We start from the raw sequence: 20330 nt of genomic DNA, 5'->3' as shown, positions 1-20330 counted from the left end.
TATGGATGTGTTTTCATATTTTTTTAGGGCTGAGTATGATCGATGTTTTTCTAGTTTTGTTTGTTATGGGCAGTAAGATTGTTATTTTTTTATGTTCAGGAAGAAATATACTTTCTATTTGTAATGTTGGGTTCAATTTTGTTTTTGCCACGTATTATTTGATGCTATTTTGTTGTTTTGTTAGGGAAGAGATTTATATTATTTTATTAGTTAGTTGTGACTAAGTAGGTTATTATTGTGTTTTAATGAGGTAAAAGATACAGTCAAAAATGCCTTTTTGAATGCAACTCATACTTGATAATGACTTGGTACTGGGGGTCAAAACAATTTTATAATTAAACTCGGAACTTCTCTACCATAAATATTGCTATTATGGGACTTGAATTAATTATTACATTGATTTGTTTGTTGTGGCCAGCTCGTAACATGTGTTTTATTTGTTATAGTAAGGATTAAGGACTTTAAACTCTCTCAACACGAGCTCAGCTGATTTGTACTTGTGTAAAGTATTTATAGATTTGAAACCACTAACTTCTAATATAGTATATATATCTTCACAAAATTTGGCAGTTTTTATGTAAACATCGTAAGTCATACAAAAAAAAAATATTTTTGTGAAATATATTAAATAAACTAAAAAAAGATTTGTATGGGAATGTATTGAGTATTTGTTTTAAATAGTCTATATGCAAAATAATTTTCATGGCAAGATTAAACATACTTTTCTTCATCTCAAAAACTTGGATCTGATTTGTGTACTCTAAAAGCTTCCTAAATATATTTCATATGTTTGTTTTCAGTAAAACCTTATATTTCATCTGTTATTATCTCTATTCTATCTCTGTGCAAGGTTGGTTGATTCAACTGACTTTGTAACCACACACATAGAAATAAATCAAAATTATCCTTTTTTTCTTTCTAGAATGACATGAATTTGTAACATAAAACTACATTTGTTTATACTAATTAGCTTTAAACTTGTAACTGTGTATGTTTATTTATAATTAATTTTTATTGTTGTATTGCTATTTGAGTTATGTTTAACTACTATTTGCACTGTTATAAGTTAGTGATTGAGGAATGTGGATCTCGCGTTGTGCTGTCGAATTATGTTACCCATGAGCTGTTCACGTGCGTGCCTCACGAAACATTTGTATATTATTTTTATGATTTATTTGACCTAATCTAACCGTAACTAACTTACAAATATCTCTATTTTTATATTATAGTTACTTTCATAATAATAAGTAAGGAATAATTATGAAAAACAAGAAATGAAGAACTTATCTGATATTTTTTTCTGTCAATGGCACTCAACCTTACTTTTTTGATACTAATGCTACTAGTGCACTAAATAATTTTTATTTGATAAAATAATGCACCAAAAGCATATGAAATAATAACAAGCAAAAATTAGATAAATTCTCCCAACTATCACAATTTTTGTGACTTTCTAACCAGTCAACAGTAACTTACAAAATCATCCAAGCTAGTCGTCATCTTTCCTGTGGGAACAAAACTTGTACTAACAGTGAAATTGACAGTTTTCAGTTCAGAACACAACATGATACGTCATTTGATAAATGGAAACATTAGCTTGTTATTGGTTTGAGATAATATGTAATTAAAATGTAAAATAGACCTATTAACAAATCAAGAAAGAGAGGATGTGACAGGTCTAATTTTCTAGTTGACAGAAACCAAGAAAATGAGTGATTTGAAACTTATGGATTGTTTCAGCAATGAACAGGAGGGGTCTAATTTTCTAGTTGACAGAAACCAAGAAAATGAGTGATTTGAAACTTATGGATTGTTTCAGCAATGAAAGTTTTATGATGAGTAATTTATATTGAATTTTATACTTATTGGAGGGATGGAAGATAAAGATGTCTAGAGAAAATATATCACACTAGGGGAAATACAGGATTTTATAGTGTTGCCTTATAAGTTAAAGCTCATATATTAAAATATGGATTATTAACTATTATTTATGCTATACTAATTGGTATAACATAAACAAATGTAAATTAATATAATTTTTAACATAAATCAGAAAGTTCTTGTGATGTGCAGTAAATGGTGTTCGTGGTGATAGGGTTAAATTAATTTGTAATTTCCATGTGTTATGGTCAGGAAAGACTTCATATTTCTTCCTTGTTGATTTGTATGTCAGATTTGTGTCTGAGGGGCATATCATCAAATCTTTGGTTTCAAGACATTTGTTGCACATTGTTTGCTATGATAGTCTTTTGCAGTCATTGTTTTTATAATTTTCAAAGTTATGAAAACTTAAACCATATTATTTGAAAGCTGCTACTATTTTCTTTCTAACATTTCAGCTGCTATAAATCTCTGCTCTATCTGTGTATAGATTGTAAGTTTCTGAGCTTTAGTCTGCTCAGTTTCATATTGAGATTATTGTTGAGTTTCACATGTGTGTTTTGCTTTAAGGTTACAGTTGTATTGGTTTTTCATATTATATTTTCTGTAGTCCAGTTCTATTTGGATTAACACATTGTGTAGGTTACATGAGGTTGCAGTACCAGTTAGTTTCTGTAATCAAGTTTTAGTTGGGTTTCATTCAACTTGTATCTTGCATTGAGGTTACAGTCAAATCGTATCTCCTAGTTACTTGTTTCTTGTATCGAGTAATTAATAGTGTGGCATATCTTATGTTGTGAAACCTTTTGTGACAGTTTAATGTAGAAGATTTGGAGGAGAGGGAATACCATTTCTGAAGATGACTGATGTCAGATGAGCTTGAAACATTTTGAAAATAACATAAAATCAAAAAGAAATAAAAGAATATTTTATAAGATATATGATAATATTTGTATTAGTTTTAATAGTAAGTTATTTTATGTAAACCATGTTTTCAACAGTGTGGGCTGTTCTAACTTGTAAACACAATCTTCATATTATTACAGTTATTTATGCTGTAAAATTACTATGACAGTGTAAGAATAGTAAAAATACTGATTAAGCTACAGTTAAAGAATGGGTCTGGTCAGTAGAAAAAGCGTGTGTTAAAGTCTATCAAGTTGTTGGTTATGCATCGTGTAATGGGATACTGTGTAATTATGTATACTTTATGTTTTATGTAAAGTACTAAAACATTTAATAGTTGTTATGCTAAGTTTCTAGTGACAGATTGTGAAATATGTGAGGTTGAAAACATTCGTTCCAACATTCTGAAATTGTACTTGTTTCCCTTTCTTTAGGTTTAAATAAGTTAATCACAGCAAGTTTTCCCTTACTGGATAAAATTCATATTTATATGTTAATAGAGATACCACTTTCTGAATATAAAATATGAATAATAATAAAAAAAAATTAATAAACGTTTGTCTTTCATTCTGTTGGACATTTCCCTGTCAACAAATATTATCAAACATTCACTTGTTTTTATAAAGCCATACAAGTGATACATGTAATTATTAAGTTTAACCCTTTCAGCACTGAATAACAATTTTTAATGTTTGGCACGGTGCTGAATATATATGTTTGATACTTCAACTAATTACGGTATCAGTACTAAAAGCATGATATCTTGGCAATAACTCAAAAAAAGTCCCTGAAATATTCAGTGATTGTACCCAATACTATATATGTTAAATTCAATACATTAGAGTAACAGGAATAAATGAAGGTCGCCTGTCGCGCTAAGCCTTCAAGTTGACTGTGGTCGCCAATCACACCAAAAGGGTTAATCTAAGGTTTGTAGTATTTGGTGGTTGATTTATGGATTGTATCCCATCCACATTCTTCTTGATGATGTAGACCTTGTGCATATGATGAGTTTTTCCCTTTAGACTGTAATATTCATGTATGATGTAGGTTTTTATATTTGATGGATTTCTTATTAAGGAAGTATGTACATTTATAACCTTCATGAATATTGTAGTAGGAAGTATGTACTTTTATAACCTTCATGAATATTGTAGTAGGAAGTATGTACTTTTATAACCTTCATAAATATTGTAGTAGGAAGTATGTACTTTTATTACCTTCATGAATATTGTAGTAGGAAGTATGTACTTTTATAACCTTCATGAATATTGTAGTAGGAAGTATGTACTTTTATAACCTTCATGAATATTGTAGTAGGAAGTATGTACTTTTATAACTTTCATGAATATTGTAGTAGGAAGTATATACTTTTATAACCTTCATGAATATTGTAGTAGGAAGTATGTACTTTTATAACCTTCATGAATATTGTAAATTTGTGTACTTGATGGATTGTTTTTATTTAAAGAAGATTGCACTCTTGACTTTCACCATTAATGCTTACACGTGTATGCTTTATGGTTTGTTTGTTTTTACAGAGAGCATGCACCATCTATAATCTTCATGGATGAAATTGACTCTATTGGATCATCAAGAATTGAGGCTGGGTCAGGTGGAGATAGTGAGGTTCAGAGAACAATGTTGGAACTTTTGAATCAGCTTGATGGCTTTGAAGCCACCAAAAACATAAAGGTAAGAAAGAATTATAAATTTGGTGTATTAATAATGTAATGTGGTAAGAAATAATTATAAATTTGGTGCATTAATAATGTAATGTGGTAAGAAAGAATTATAAATTTGGTGCATTAATAATGTAATGTGGTAAGAAAGAATTATAAATTTGGTGCATTAATAATGTAATGTGGTAAGAAAGAATTATAAATTTGGTGCATTAATAATGTAATGTGGTAAGAAAGAATTATAAATTTGGTGTATTAATAATGTAATGTGGTAAGAAATAATTATAAATTTGGTGTATTAATAATGTAATGTGGTAAGAAATAATTATAAATTTGGTGTATTAATAATGTAATGTGGTAAGAAAGAATTATAAATTTGGTGTATTAATAATGTAATGTGGTAAGAAAGAATTATAAATTTGGTGCATTAATAATGTAATGTGGTAAGAAAGAATTATAAATTTGGTGCATTAATAATGTAATGTGGTAAGAAAGAATTATAAATTTGGTGTATTAATAATGTAATGTGTATGTGTGTGTATAATTGTCTTAGTTTTGTAAATGTTTAACTTTTGAAGATTTTCACAGTGTCTGAAATTATTATTTTTTCAATAAGCACCAGGTTTTTACTAAGTATAACTAATTATAGTTTGTTTAAATTTGTTAAGCCTATCATAACATAATCCATTATTTTAGTGTTTCAAGTTCTTTTGAGAATTATGTAATAAAACCTTTGAAATGTGGGTAAAGGAAACATTGTAGTTTGAGAGTTGTTCTGTGGGTGAGAAGATGTAAAGAAGTTTTCAACCAGTGTACGTAGTCAAACTCTGGTTGAGAAAAATTAGACTTGAGAATGATGTTTGACATTTACTCTTGAGTGAGGAGATGTAAACAGCAGTTTTCATACAGTATACTATGATCATGATCTTATTAAAAGAAAGATCACAATTATCCAACATTAGTATTATTATTAAAGAACAATTATCTGAATCACCCTAATCAATTGTTTAATTTTGGTAACAAAATGGTGTTGACATAAGATGATAAAATCTGTAAACTTTGTACATCCAGATCCTGAGATATCTGTTTGCTGTTGCTTTTTCTACAGATTAAGGTGACCAGTTTACAATATTCCCAGCACTGACCACTTTCACTGTTTTGCCCCCCCTGTCTGCTCAGTCGTAAATCTGATGAGTTTGAGGGTTTATAGTGCTAAAAATCTGGTTTCCAAAACATGCATGTCATCTGTTGACACAGTAGTTATTTCTTGAGAATTCTTGCTCCAATCTCTTATACCTCACTTGAATGTCTTAAAGAAATTCTATTTTGCAACTTTCTCTGGCAACTTCAGGGCACCTCTTATCCAGGTACTGCATATAAGCTCCTCATTCTGATAATGTAATCAGTTTCTCAACAATGCGTTCAGCATGGGTTTCTATCAGTAGAGTGTTATACTTATTCAATATCAATGTTGTGACTCTGAACATTGTTGGCATTTTTAAAGTTATGTACATATTTTTGTTTATATTTATACATTGCTTAATTAAAAAATAAACCATACTGATGGTATATAAATTCACAAATTATCATTACAGGAGAGGAATGTTTTGCATGTCATATCTCAGCAGATTTTTCTCAATGTCATAAACCACCTTGATGAATTACCCCTCTGGAAGGCATTAATGAGGTTTGGTGGACTCTTCCTAGTACTTTTGTATTTCATTATTTACATGAACTGACAGTTTTCTCTGCTGATGGTTTTGAATTACCTCCCTGTAACTATTTTGACCATACCTGTTGGACATTAACCAGTGATATTTTCCTTAGTGATTTGCTCTTGTATTTCCAGGGGCTCCTTTATCTTTCACTGGATCCTGCACTGAGGCTAGTGTTGCCCACGCAGGTATTTTTTCTCTTTTCAATTCCACACTATCAATCATTTTCACTATAATTATTACAGGTTGTAACAGACTGTGTTGAAACAGGGGTTTTCTATAATACCACCTAGGCATCTATCCAGATGGCATTATCTTATGGACCATGGTTGATGGAAAATCATGAGTAAAACGAAAGGGGAGATTCAGTCCATATCTGTCAATCTTCAGGATGAATAAGTCAGGATCAGCTTGCTTTTAAAAAAATGTAAGAAACTTGGTTCACATATTGCACAATTTCCAAAGCTTTGTTCCTCAGGATCCACCCCATACTCTTACTAGTGGAGCTTAGGAGTCTTTGCTATCTCTAGCTTTCAGTTGTTGGGGTGATGGACAGAAGCTTTTCCTCCAGAGTGTTTGAGTGTGTTCTTCCACTCTTGGAGAAGAGAGTGAAGTTTTGGACTCTTCTACTAGGGTCCCTGGATGTGTTTTTCTGCAGATGTCAGTAGGAGTGGCACATTGTAATTTCATTTCAGATGTAACATGAACCTATCTGGTTGATGAGTGCAAGACCTTTCTTATCAATGATGCTGTAGTACATTGTTTATGGAAGGTGGTCCACTATCTTTTCATAATTCTTGACATCAGGTGGTTCCATTCCTAAATCTTTTTTTGAGTACAGGTTCAACTTTCTTTTCATAATTCTTTGATCAGTGGTGCTCTAGTATATTGTTTATGGAAGGTAGTTCACTGTCTCCTCTTAATTCCTAACATCAAGTGGTCCCATCCTAGGTCTTTTGCTTAGCACAGGTTCAGCTTCCTTTTCATAATTCCAGGGGCAAACAGAATCCTCCTTGTCCACTTGGTTGTCATGTGAGGACGAATATTCATAATTCCAGACTGGATGAGTTCTATTCATTCCAAGCTTGAAATGTTGACTTTTGAACTTTTCAAGGAAAGGAGAAAGTTTGTCCTCTTTGGTGTTGCTTCATTTCTTATGCTTCTAGAGGTTCAAAATACATCAGTATGGCTATAGGTTTGGATTCATGTATTCTCAAGATGGCTGGTATGAGTGTTAAAACTTTAATTAAAATAAAGTACGGAACAAAGTTTTGTCCTGAAGATGACCTAAGAAAGATGAAACATTGTTCTGCACTTTATCTTAATTAAAGTTTTAATACCCACACCTGCTGTCTTGAGAATACATTTTTACTTCAAAGTTGGGATTCAATCAAAGTATATATATAACATTGTGGTCCAATAGCCCTAACCACCGATGTGGGATTTAGATACCACAACCCTCTAATTCCAATCATGAGTTGTGGAATCTCAACTGTCTGATTGGGACTGGCCTATGCTGATGATTACTCATGATGTTCCACCTTTGTTGTTCCATTTTTTGTCTTGGTACATTTCTGTTTTGTGCAGATGTTTGCTATATGGATCATGCCTGCACCAGGTCCTTGACCTTCTAACTGTGGGATTATAGCTATGTTGACAACAAATGGTAAGTATGTTTTAGAAGTTAACATATTTTTTAAACAGAAATAATATTTCAGTAATACTTACACTGACACTCTTCCACCTATCTCCTTACTAAAAGGCAATTTCTATTATGAAAAAGTGATAACAGTATCAGGATACTTGTATACAGTAGTTAGATAGAGAGCACATTGGAATCATTGGAAAAATCTGCAAATTAGAATTTGCTTAAGGCATTAAAGCTGAATATAAATGACTGGAGCAAGTGTTCTCAGTGCTTAGATGAACAAAGAGTGGAAACCCTGGAGATTGAAAAATAGCAGAGGCAAGTATTACTGAAAATACATTTTCAGTTTAGGAAAATGTTAGCTTTGATTCTCACAGTTGATTCTCTTAGTTTCAGCAAGCAAAACAACAAACGCCTGCTTCCTCATTGGTTGTCCGTGTCTCCAGACGATTCTGGAAACCTACTTGGTCTGCAAGTAGGCATGCTTTGATTAATTTATTTAACATGTTTGAAAGAGCTAATGGAACATTTTCTGTGGCACCTTTAGTGCTTTCTTTCTCTGCATCTATTACACTGCTGTGATTGCATCCACTGTTGTTGCTATGGTAACATATTGAATATTTTGGTACTTTACATTTGCCAGAAAGTTTTGAATCTGATGCATTTTGACATCTGTCTTCTGTGATATATACAGTAAGTTTTGAATCTGATGCATTTTGACATCTGTCTTCTGTGATATATACAGAAAGTTTTGAATCTGATGCATTTTGACATCTGTCTTCTGTGATATATACAGTAAGTTTTGAATCTGATGCATTTTGACATCTGTCTTCTGTGATATATACAGTAAGTTTTGAATCTGATGCATTTTGACATCTGTCTTCTGTGATATATACAGTAAGTTTTGAATCTGATGCATTTTGACATCTGTCTTCTGTGATATATACAGAAAGTTTTGAATCTGATGCATTTTGACATCTGTCTTCTGTGATATATACAGTAAGTTTTGAATCTGATGCATTTTGACATCTGTCTTCTGTGATATATACAGTAAGTTTTGAATCTGATGCATTTTGACATCTGTCTTCTGTGATATATACAGTAAGTTTTGAATCTGATGCATTTTGACATCTGTCTTCTGTGATATATACAGTAAGTTTTGAATCTGATGCATTTTGACATCTGTCTTCTGTGATATATACAGTAAGTTTTGAATCTGATGCATTTTGACATCTGTCTTCTGTGATATATACAGTAAGTTTTGAATCTGATGCATTTTGACATCTGTCTTCTGTGATATATACAGTAAGTTTTGAATCTGATGCATTTTGACATCTGTCTTCTGTGATATATACAGTAAGTTTTGAATCTGATGCATTTTGACATCTGTCTTCTGTGATATATACAGTAAGTTTTGAATCTGATGCATTTTGACATCTGTCTTCTGTGATATATACAGTAAGTTTTGAATCTGATGCATTTTGACATCTGTCTTCTGTGATATATACAGAAAGTTTTGAATCTGATGCATTTTGACATCTGTCTTCTGTGATATATACAGAAAGTTTTGAATCTGATGCATTTTGACATCTGTCTTCTGTGATATATACAGTAAGTTTTGAATCTGATGCATTTTGACATCTGTCTTCTGTGATATATACAGTAAGTTTTGAATCTGATGCATTTTGACATCTGTCTTCTGTGATATATACAGTAAGTTTTGAATCTGATGCATTTTGACATCTGTCTTCTGTGATATATACAGTAAGTTTTGAATCTGATGCATTTTGACATCTGTCTTCTGTGATATATACAGAAAGTTTTGAATCTGATGCATTTTGACATCTGTCTTCTGTGATATATACAGAAAGTTTTGAATCTGATGCATTTTGACATCTGTCTTCTGTGATATATACAGTAAGTTTTGAATCTGATGCATTTTGACATCTGTCTTCTGTGATATATACAGTAAGTTTTGAATCTGATGCATTTTGACATCTGTCTTCTGTGATATATACAGTAAGTTTTGAATCTGATGCATTTTGACATCTGTCTTCTGTGATATATACAGTAAGTTTTGAATCTGATGCATTTTGACATCTGTCTTCTGTGATATATACAGTAAGTTTTGAATCTGATGCATTTTGACATCTGTCTTCTGTGATATATACAGTAAGTTTTGAATCTGATGCATTTTGACATCTGTCTTCTGTGATATATACAGTAAGTTTTGAATCTGATGCATTTTGACATCTGTCTTCTGTGATATATACAGTAAGTTTTGAATCTGATGCATTTTGACATCTGTCTTCTGTGATATATACAGTAAGTTTTGAATCTGATGCATTTTGACATCTGTCTTCTGTGATATATACAGTAAGTTTTGAATCTGATGCATTTTGACATCTGTCTTCTGTGATATATACAGTAAGTTTTGAATCTGATGCATTTTGACATCTGTCTTCTGTGATATATACAGTAAGTTTTGAATCTGATGCATTTTGACATCTGTCTTCTGTGATATATACAGTAAGTTTTGAATCTGATGCATTTTGACATCTGTCTTCTGTGATATATACAGTAAGTTTTGAATCTGATGCATTTTGACATCTGTCTTCTGTGATATATACAGTAAGTTTTGAATCTGATGCATTTTGACATCTGTCTTCTGTGATATATACAGTAAGTTTTGAATCTGATGCATTTTGACATCTGTCTTCTGATATATACAGTAAGTTTTGAATCTGATGCATTTTGACATCTGTCTTCTGTGATATATACAGTAAGTTTTGAATCTGATGCATTTTGACATCTGTCTTCTGTGATATATACAGTAAGTTTTGAATCTGATGCATTTTGACATCTGTCTTCTGTGATATATACAGTAAGTTTTGAATCTGATGCATTTTGACATCTGTCTTCTGTGATATATACAGATATAAGTTTTGAATCTGATGCATTTTGACATCTGTCTTCTGTGATATATACAGTAAGTTTTGAATCTGATGCATTTTGACATCTGTCTTCTGTGATATATACAGTAAGTTTTGAATCTGATGCATTTTGACATCTGTCTTCTGTGATATATACAGTAAGTTTTGAATCTGATGCATTTTGACATCTGTCTTCTGTGATATATACAGTAAGTTTTGAATCTGATGCATTTTGACATCTGTCTTCTGTGATATATACAGTAAGTTTTGAATCTGATGCATTTTGACATCTGTCTTCTGTGATATATACAGTAAGTTTTGAATCTGATGCATTTTGACATCTGTCTTCTGTGATATATACAGTAAGTTTTGAATCTGATGCATTTTGACATCTGTCTTCTGTGATATATACAGTAAGTTTTGAATCTGATGCATTTTGACATCTGTCTTCTGTGATATATACAGTAAGTTTTGAATCTGATGCATTTTGACATCTGTCTTCTGTGATATATACAGTAAGTTTTGAATCTGATGCATTTTGACATCTGTCTTCTGTGATATATACAGTAAGTTTTGAATCTGATGCATTTTGACATCTGTCTTCTGTGATATATACAGTAAGTTTTGAATCTGATGCATTTTGACATCTGTCTTCTGTGATATATACAGTAAGTTTTGAATCTGATGCATTTTGACATCTGTCTTCTGTGATATATACAGTAAGTTTTGAATCTGATGCATTTTGACATCTGTCTTCTGTGATATATACAGTAAGTTTTGAATCTGATGCATTTTGACATCTGTCTTCTGTGATATATACAGTAAGTTTTGAATCTGATGCATTTTGACATCTGTCTTCTGTGATATATACAGTAAGTTTTGAATCTGATGCATTTTGACATCTGTCTTCTGTGATATATACAGTAAGTTTTGAATCTGATGCATTTTGACATCTGTCTTCTGTGATATATACAGTAAGTTTTGAATCTGATGCATTTTGACATCTGTCTTCTGTGATATATACAGTAAGTTTTGAATCTGATGCATTTTGACATCTGTCTTCTGTGATATATACAGTAAGTTTTGAATCTGATGCATTTTGACATCTGTCTTCTGTGATATATACAGTAAGTTTTGAATCTGATGCATTTTGACATCTGTCTTCTGTGATATATACAGTAAGTTTTGAATCTGATGCATTTTGACATCTGTCTTCTGTGATATATACAGTAAGTTTTGAATCTGATGCATTTTGACATCTGTCTTCTGTGATATATACAGTAAGTTTTGAATCTGATGCATTTTGACATCTGTCTTCTGTGATATATACAGTAAGTTTTGAATCTGATGCATTTTGACATCTGTCTTCTGTGATATATACAGTAAGTTTTGAATCTGATGCATTTTGACATCTGTCTTCTGTGATATATACAGTAAGTTTTGAATCTGATGCATTTTGACATCTGTCTTCTGTGATATATACAGTAAGTTTTGAATCTGATGCATTTTGACATCTGTCTTCTGTGATATATACAGTAAGTTTTGAATCTGATGCATTTTGACATCTGTCTTCTGTGATATATACAGTAAGTTTTGAATCTGATGCATTTTGACATCTGTCTTCTGTGATATATACAGTAAGTTTTGAATCTGATGCATTTTGACATCTGTCTTCTGTGATATATACAGTAAGTTTTGAATCTGATGCATTTTGACATCTGTCTTCTGTGATATATACAGTAAGTTTTGAATCTGATGCATTTTGACATCTGTCTTCTGTGATATATACAGTAAGTTTTGAATCTGATGCATTTTGACATCTGTCTTCTGTGATATATACAGTAAGTTTTGAATCTGATGCATTTTGACATCTGTCTTCTGTGATATATACAGATATATAAGTTTTGAATCTGATGCATTTTGACATCTGTCTTCTGTGATATATACAGTAAGTTTTGAATCTGATGCATTTTGACATCTGTCTTCTGTGATATATACAGTAAGTTTTGAATCTGATGCATTTTGACATCTGTCTTCTGTGATATATACAGTAAGTTTTGAATCTGATGCATTTTGACATCTGTCTTCTGTGATATATACAGTAAGTTTTGAATCTGATGCATTTTGACATCTGTCTTCTGTGATATATACAGTAAGTTTTGAATCTGATGCATTTTGACATCTGTCTTCTGTGATATATACAGTAAGTTTTGAATCTGATGCATTTTGACATCTGTCTTCTGTGATATATACAGTAAGTTTTGAATCTGATGCATTTTGACATCTGTCTTCTGTGATATATACAGTAAGTTTTGAATCTGATGCATTTTGACATCTGTCTTCTGTGATATATACAGTAAGTTTTGAATCTGATGCATTTTGACATCTGTCTTCTGTGATATATACAGTAAGTTTTGAATCTGATGCATTTTGACATCTGTCTTCTGTGATATATACAGTAAGTTTTGAATCTGATGCATTTTGACATCTGTCTTCTGTGATATATACAGTAAGTTTTGAATCTGATGCATTTTGACATCTGTCTTCTGTGATATATACAGTAAGTTTTGAATCTGATGCATTTTGACATCTGTCTTCTGTGATATATACAGTAAGTTTTGAATCTGATGCATTTTGACATCTGTCTTCTGTGATATATACAGTAAGTTTTGAATCTGATGCATTTTGACATCTGTCTTCTGTGATATATACAGTAAGTTTTGAATCTGATGCATTTTGACATCTGTCTTCTGTGATATATACAGTAAGTTTTGAATCTGATGCATTTTGACATCTGTCTTCTGTGATATATACAGTAAGTTTTGAATCTGATGCATTTTGACATCTGTCTTCTGTGATATATACAGTAAGTTTTGAATCTGATGCATTTTGACATCTGTCTTCTGTGATATATACAGTAAGTTTTGAATCTGATGCATTTTGACATCTGTCTTCTGTGATATATACAGTAAGTTTTGAATCTGATGCATTTTGACATCTGTCTTCTGTGATATATACAGTAAGTTTTGAATCTGATGCATTTTGAATCTGTCTTCTGTGATATATACAGTAAGTTTTGAATCTGATGCATTTTGACATCTGTCTTCTGTGATATATACAGTAAGTTTTGAATCTGATGCATTTTGACATCTGTCTTCTGTGATATATACAGTAAGTTTTGAATCTGATGCATTTTGACATCTGTCTTCTGTGATATATACAGTAAGTTTTGAATCTGATGCATTTTGACATCTGTCTTCTGTGATATATACAGTAAGTTTTGAATCTGATGCATTTTGACATCTGTCTTCTGTGATATATACAGTAAGTTTTGAATCTGATGCATTTTGACATCTGTCTTCTGTGATATATACAGTAAGTTTTGAATCTGATGCATTTTGACATCTGTCTTCTGTGATAAATACAGAAAGTTTTGAATCTGATGCATTTTGACATCTGTCTTCTGTGATATATACAGTAAGTTTTGAATCTGATGCATTTTGACATCTGTCTTCTGTGATATATACAGTAAGTTTTGAATCTGATGCATTTTGACATCTGTCTTCTGTGATATATACAGTAAGTTTTGAATCTGATGCATTTTGACATCTGTCTTCTGTGATATATACAGTAAGTTTTGAATCTGATGCATTTTGACATCTGTCTTCTGTGATATATACAGTAAGTTTTGAATCTGATGCATTTTGACATCTGTCTTCTGTGATATATACAGTAAGTTTTGAATCTGATGCATTTTGACATCTGTCTTCTGTGATATATACAGTAAGTTTTGAATCTGATGCATTTTGACATCTGTCTTCTGTGATATATACAGTAAGTTTTGAATCTGATGCATTTTGACATCTGTCTTCTGTGATATATACAGTAAGTTTTGAATCTGATGCATTTTGACATCTGTCTTCTGTGATATATACAGTAAGTTTTGAATCTGATGCATTTTGACATCTGTCTTCTGTGATATATACAGTAAGTTTTGAATCTGATGCATTTTGACATCTGTCTTCTGTGATATATACAGTAAGTTTTGAATCTGATGCATTTTGACATCTGTCTTCTGTGATATATACAGTAAGTTTTGAATCTGATGCATTTTGACATCTGTCTTCTGTGATATATACAGAAAGTTTTGAATCTGATGCATTTTGACATCTGTCTTCTGTGATATATACAGTAAGTTTTGAATCTGATGCATTTTGACATCTGTCTTCTGTGATATATCCAGTAAGTTTTGAATCTGATGCATTTTGACATCTGTCTTCTGTGATATATGCAATGTTTAATGAAAATCTCCTGTTGCTTGTCCTCGCAGTTCTCATTAAATGATGGCTTTGCAAAGATCTTTATATAAATCATGTTATGGTAACATCACGCCCTCAGCCAAAGTCTAATAGGAAAATTATCCATTTACCAAAAGGGAAAATCATTGTATGTCTTCTAGTTCTTTTTGGTTTTTCCTTCAGCAGACTCTGTTAGGTTCCTTGCAAGAGAGTTGAGGAACCAATAGATATGGAATACTTTACATTGTATGGTTGACTCAAAGAGTCTTTGTTAATTATTGTTTAACCTCTATGAATCTATAGAAAATGTTTAACAGTTTGTAAACATGGCTTACCCATATGCTCTGAGCATGAAGAAGTGAACAAAAGCTGCAGAATACTGTAATAATTTATAACTTGGTTGAAGCAGATAAATATATATATGTTTTAACATTGATGTAATTTATGAATTTGGTAAGAAGTAAACTGTATGGCCGTAATTATAAACAGGAACAACATTTCAAATACACAATAAAGACTATATAGCTGATGGCAAACACTACAACTTTACAAGGAGTTAGGATTACCTTTTGAACTTTGAGGATTGTATGAATGTTATAAATAAGAAGTCCTTCAATCAGTGTGCTTTCAAAATGCAGACCTTTATTCACCAGGTGTAAATTATGGATGACTAAGTAATGCAGACTTTATAACAGCCCAGAAATGTTTTGATTAATTTCTAGTCAGTTGTTGCACGCGGTAACTCGCTTCTGTTGTGCAATATGACAGGAAACTTGATGTTAGAAATTAAAAAAAGTCAGTTTTGTTTTAAAAAAGGAAAAAAAAATGTCAAGAAAAACTACAGGGTGTTTGAAAAGTCTAGAATCATGGATGATTTTCTTGATGTGTGACTGAGTAAGGCACTATCAAAGCATGAGGAGGTGAAGTTCTTCCTGCTTTAATCAAAATTCATGTCGAATTAAAGGACAGAACATATTCTGTACAATTCATGTTGAATTAAAGGACAGAACATATTCTGTACAATTCATTTTGAATTAAAGGACAGAACATATTCTGTACAATTCATTTTGAATTAAAGGACAGAACATATTCTGTACAATTCATTTTGAATTAAAGAACAGAACATATTCTGTACAATTCATTTTGAATTAAAGGACAGAACATATTCTGTACAATTCATTTTGAATTAAAGGACAGAACATATTCTGTACAATTCATTTTGAATTAAAGGACATAACATATTCTGTACAATTCATTTTGAATTAAAGGACATAACATATTCTGTACAATTCATTTTGAATTAAAGGGCAGAACATATTCTGTACAATTCATTTTGAATTAAAGGACAGAACATATTCTGTACAATTCATTTTGAATTAAAGGACAGAACATATTCTGTACAATTCATTTTGAATTAAAGGACAGAACGTATTCTGTACAATTCATTTTGAATTAAAGGACAGAACGTATTCTGTACAATTCATTTTAAATTAAAGGACAGAACGTATTCTGTACAATTCATTTTGAATTAAAGGACAGAACGTATTCTGTACAATTCATTTTGAATTAAAGGACGGAACATATTCTGTACAATTCATTTTGAATTAAAGGACAGAACATATTCTGTACAATTCATTTTGAATTAAAGGGCAGAACATATTCTGTACAATTCATTTTGAATTAAAGGACAGAACGTATTCTGTACAATTCATTTTGAATTAAAGGACAGAACGTATTCTGTACAATTCATTTTGAATTAAAGGACAGAACGTATTCTGTACAATTCATTTTGAATTAAAGGACAGAACGATTCTGTACAATTCATTTTAAATTAAAGGACAGAACGTATTCTGTACAATTCATTTTGAATTAAAGGACAGAACGTATTCTGTACAATTCATTTTGAATTAAAGGACGGAACGTATTCTGTACAATTCATTTTGAATTAAAGGACGGAACGTATTCTGTACAATTCATTTTGAATTAAAGAACAGAACATATTCTGTACAATTTATTTTGAATTAAAGGACAGAACATATTCTGTACAATTCATTTTGAATTAAAGGACAGAACATATTCTGTACAATTCATTTTGAATTAAAGAACAGAACATATTCTGTACAATTTGTTGAAGTGTCTGTAGTTCCAGGGTTTTCAGACACTTTATATACTGAGAATTGTTAAAGTTAAATAATGTGATGTGTAGATTGATTAAAATCATAAATAGATAAAAACAAATAAAAAGTATTATCATAAATAAATATTGAGAAAGATTAGGGGTAAAATAAAGGATCCACACAACACGTGAAAATACAAAACTTGTAACTTTCTGAAATGGAAATTATAACTTGTGCTCACGATTGTTACAGTATAGAAGGTAAATAATGTTGATCAGATAATTTCTTTAGTAACTTTAACATTTTTTATTATATTTTTTGGAAAAAGTCTTTAGTTTTTATGAACGTGCAGGCTAGACAACTATATTATTACATGGATAACAATCATTTTGTGGTAGAGTGTAATTCACTTTTGCATGAACAAGAATATCTTTAATTATTTTTGTTTTCAAAAAAGATACAATGATAACTTATGAAAAATTTGTTTCATATGATCATTTGGCTGTTGTACGTTAGTGCTTCAGCCGAGGTGTATACCAGTGCAATTTTTAATCAAGCCTTAAGAAAATATTGAGAATGTATTCTAAAGATGACTGGTTAGGTATTAAAAACTTTAATTAAAACAAAACACAGAACAACGTTTCAGCCTTCTCAGGTCACCCTGAAGATGACATAAGAAGGCCAATATGTTGTTTTCTACTTTAATTAAAGTTTATAATACCCTTACCAACCATCTTACAGGATGTAACATTTCACACATGAAGCTGCCCCTCCCCTTCTCATTACTACTTTGTTAAATAACCTTTAATCCCATATTTAAAAGACAGATCTGTCATCAAAATCATCTTTATTTAATCACATTTCAGTTGTTCCCATTATATCAAAATCCTTCATTACTACTACTTCTTTAAATTAACCTATTTTGTTCCTTTTCCTTCTAGCATTACAATAACAGTTAACCCTTATAACTACTTCTCTACTCATTTCTTATGCTAAACTTTTCTTTTCTTCTTGTTCTTTATACATTTATTTTTTTCTGGCCTTCACCACTGTCTAGTCCTGGTTTAAAATTTCCTTTATAGCTAAGTTAATAGTCTTAGTAAATAAGCCAGTCCCTATCTACTTAAATGTAAACCATCCACTCCAAAAACCTCCCTTCACTGAACTGTTCCTTCATGTCCAATCAGCCAATCTGCTCATCCTTACATACTTGCTTAAGCCTAACATTTAGCCCGATCAACCTAATTGTAACATCATGCCCACAGTTAATTCTGAGCAATATCCCTGATGAAATTCAGTTATGGTCTTCTACTTTAAATGCCTATCAACCCCTTGTACTTATATTATTTCATCTGGCTTACCTCTCCCCACATCATTAGCCTCGACTTACATCACAAATCTGCATCTCTACTAGTCTCCTTTATTTTATCTCCTGCTCTTTCAGTTTTATTTTTCACTCGTACCTTTAGGTAGCATAATATGATTATTTTCTCCTTATTTACCCCCACGTACTATTCTATTCACATTCCTTATCAAGATATCACTGTTAATTATTGTTATATCCACATTCCTTATCAAGATATCACTGTTAATTATTGTTATATCCACATTCCGTATCAAGATATCACTGTTAATTGTTGTTATATCCACATTCCGTATCAAGATATCACTGTTAATTATTGTTATATCCACATTCCGTATCAAGATATCACTGTTAATTATTGTTATATCCACATTCCGTATCAAGATATCACTGTTAATTATTGTTATATCCACATTACGTATCAAGATATCCCTGTTAATTATTGTTATATCCACATTCCGTATCAAGATATCCCTGTTAATTATTGTTATATCCACATTCTGTATCAAGATATCCCTGTTAATTATTGTTATATCCACATTCCGTATCAAGATATCACTGTTAATTATTGTTATATCCACATTCCGTATCAAGATATAACTGTTAATTATTGTTCCATCCACATTCCGTATCAAGATATCACTGTTAATTATTGTTCCATCCACATTCTGTATCAAGATATCACTGTTAATTATTGTTATATCCACATTCCGTATCAAGATATCACTGTTAATTATTGTTATATCCACATTCCGTATCAAGATATCACTGTTAATTATTGTTATATCCACATTTCGTATCAAGATATCACTGTTAATTATTGTTATATCCACATTCCGTATCAAGATATCACTGTTAATTATTGTTATATCCACATTCCGTATCAAGATATCACTGTTAGTTATTGTTATATCCACATTCTGTATCAAGATATCACTGTTAGTTATTGTTATATCCACATTCCGTATCAAGATATCACTGTTAATTATTGTTATATCCACATTCCGTATCAAGATATCACTGTTAATTATTCCTCTCTTTGTTTTACTTCTTAACAATACTTCCTGATCTGTAAAAGCCAAAGGCTGATGAAATTTGTTACTCACAGAATACAGTCATTATAATTAAATTCAATACTTTTTACTCTAATAGTGCTATTTCTATTCCTGAAGGTGAGTTGTTAGCTGATGTATCGCAGTGGTTTTTATTTCATTAATTCTGCTAAAAAAATAAAATAAACTATTTGAATGTTGTAGTGAATTTTTGTCTGTTTGAGACATATCAGTAATTGCCAGTTTCTACTTTTGTTTGTTATAGGTCATTATGGCAACAAATAGAATTGATATTTTAGACCCTGCACTATTGAGGCCTGGTAGAATTGACAGGAAAATAGAATTTCCTCCTCCTAATGAAGAGGTAAGATGTTCCTCTGTCACACATGATTATCCTCCTAATGAAGAGGTAAGATGTTCCTCTTGTCACATATGATTATATTAAATTGAAGAGGTAAGATGTTCCTCTTTGACACAGGTGATTATATTAAATTGAAGAGGTAAGATGTTCCTCTTTGATTATATTAAATATTTTTCTGCTCCTCACAAGGTTTTACTTGCTTGCATTGAAAATTTAATTATGCTACTTTATGGGTCACGGGTTCAAACCCCCATCACACTAAACATGACCACCCTTTCAGCCATGGGGGCATTAGAACTTGACGGTCAATCCCACTATTCATTGGTAAAAAAGTAGCCCAAGAGTTGGTGGTGGGTGGTGATGATTAGTTGCTT

At 31.2% G+C, this 20330-nt stretch overlaps 1 protein-coding gene across 4 annotated transcripts in view; it reads left to right on the top strand.

Moving 5' to 3' along the window:
* The window catches only part of LOC143251916 (26S proteasome regulatory subunit 8), a 291595-nt gene that overhangs the window by 262820 nt on the left and 8445 nt on the right, over positions 1-20330 (top strand). For 2 of the 4 annotated variants that reach the window (XM_076503279.1, XM_076503281.1), the window contains exons 8-9: positions 4329-4482; positions 19861-20004. In XM_076503279.1, coding sequence (XP_076359394.1) covers positions 4329-4482; positions 19861-20004 — 298 coding nt within the window. The remainder of the gene's footprint in view (positions 1-4328; positions 4483-19860; positions 20005-20330) is intronic. The other 2 variants (XM_076503280.1, XM_076503282.1) reach the window with 1 other exon arrangement.

This window comes from Tachypleus tridentatus, chromosome 6, assembly GCF_004210375.1.
Source record: "Tachypleus tridentatus isolate NWPU-2018 chromosome 6, ASM421037v1, whole genome shotgun sequence".
Classification (NCBI taxonomy): Eukaryota; Metazoa; Arthropoda; class Merostomata; order Xiphosura; family Limulidae; genus Tachypleus; species Tachypleus tridentatus.
The sequence above is the reverse complement of the archived record's forward strand: the minus strand, read 5'-3'. Positions and strand labels throughout refer to the sequence as shown.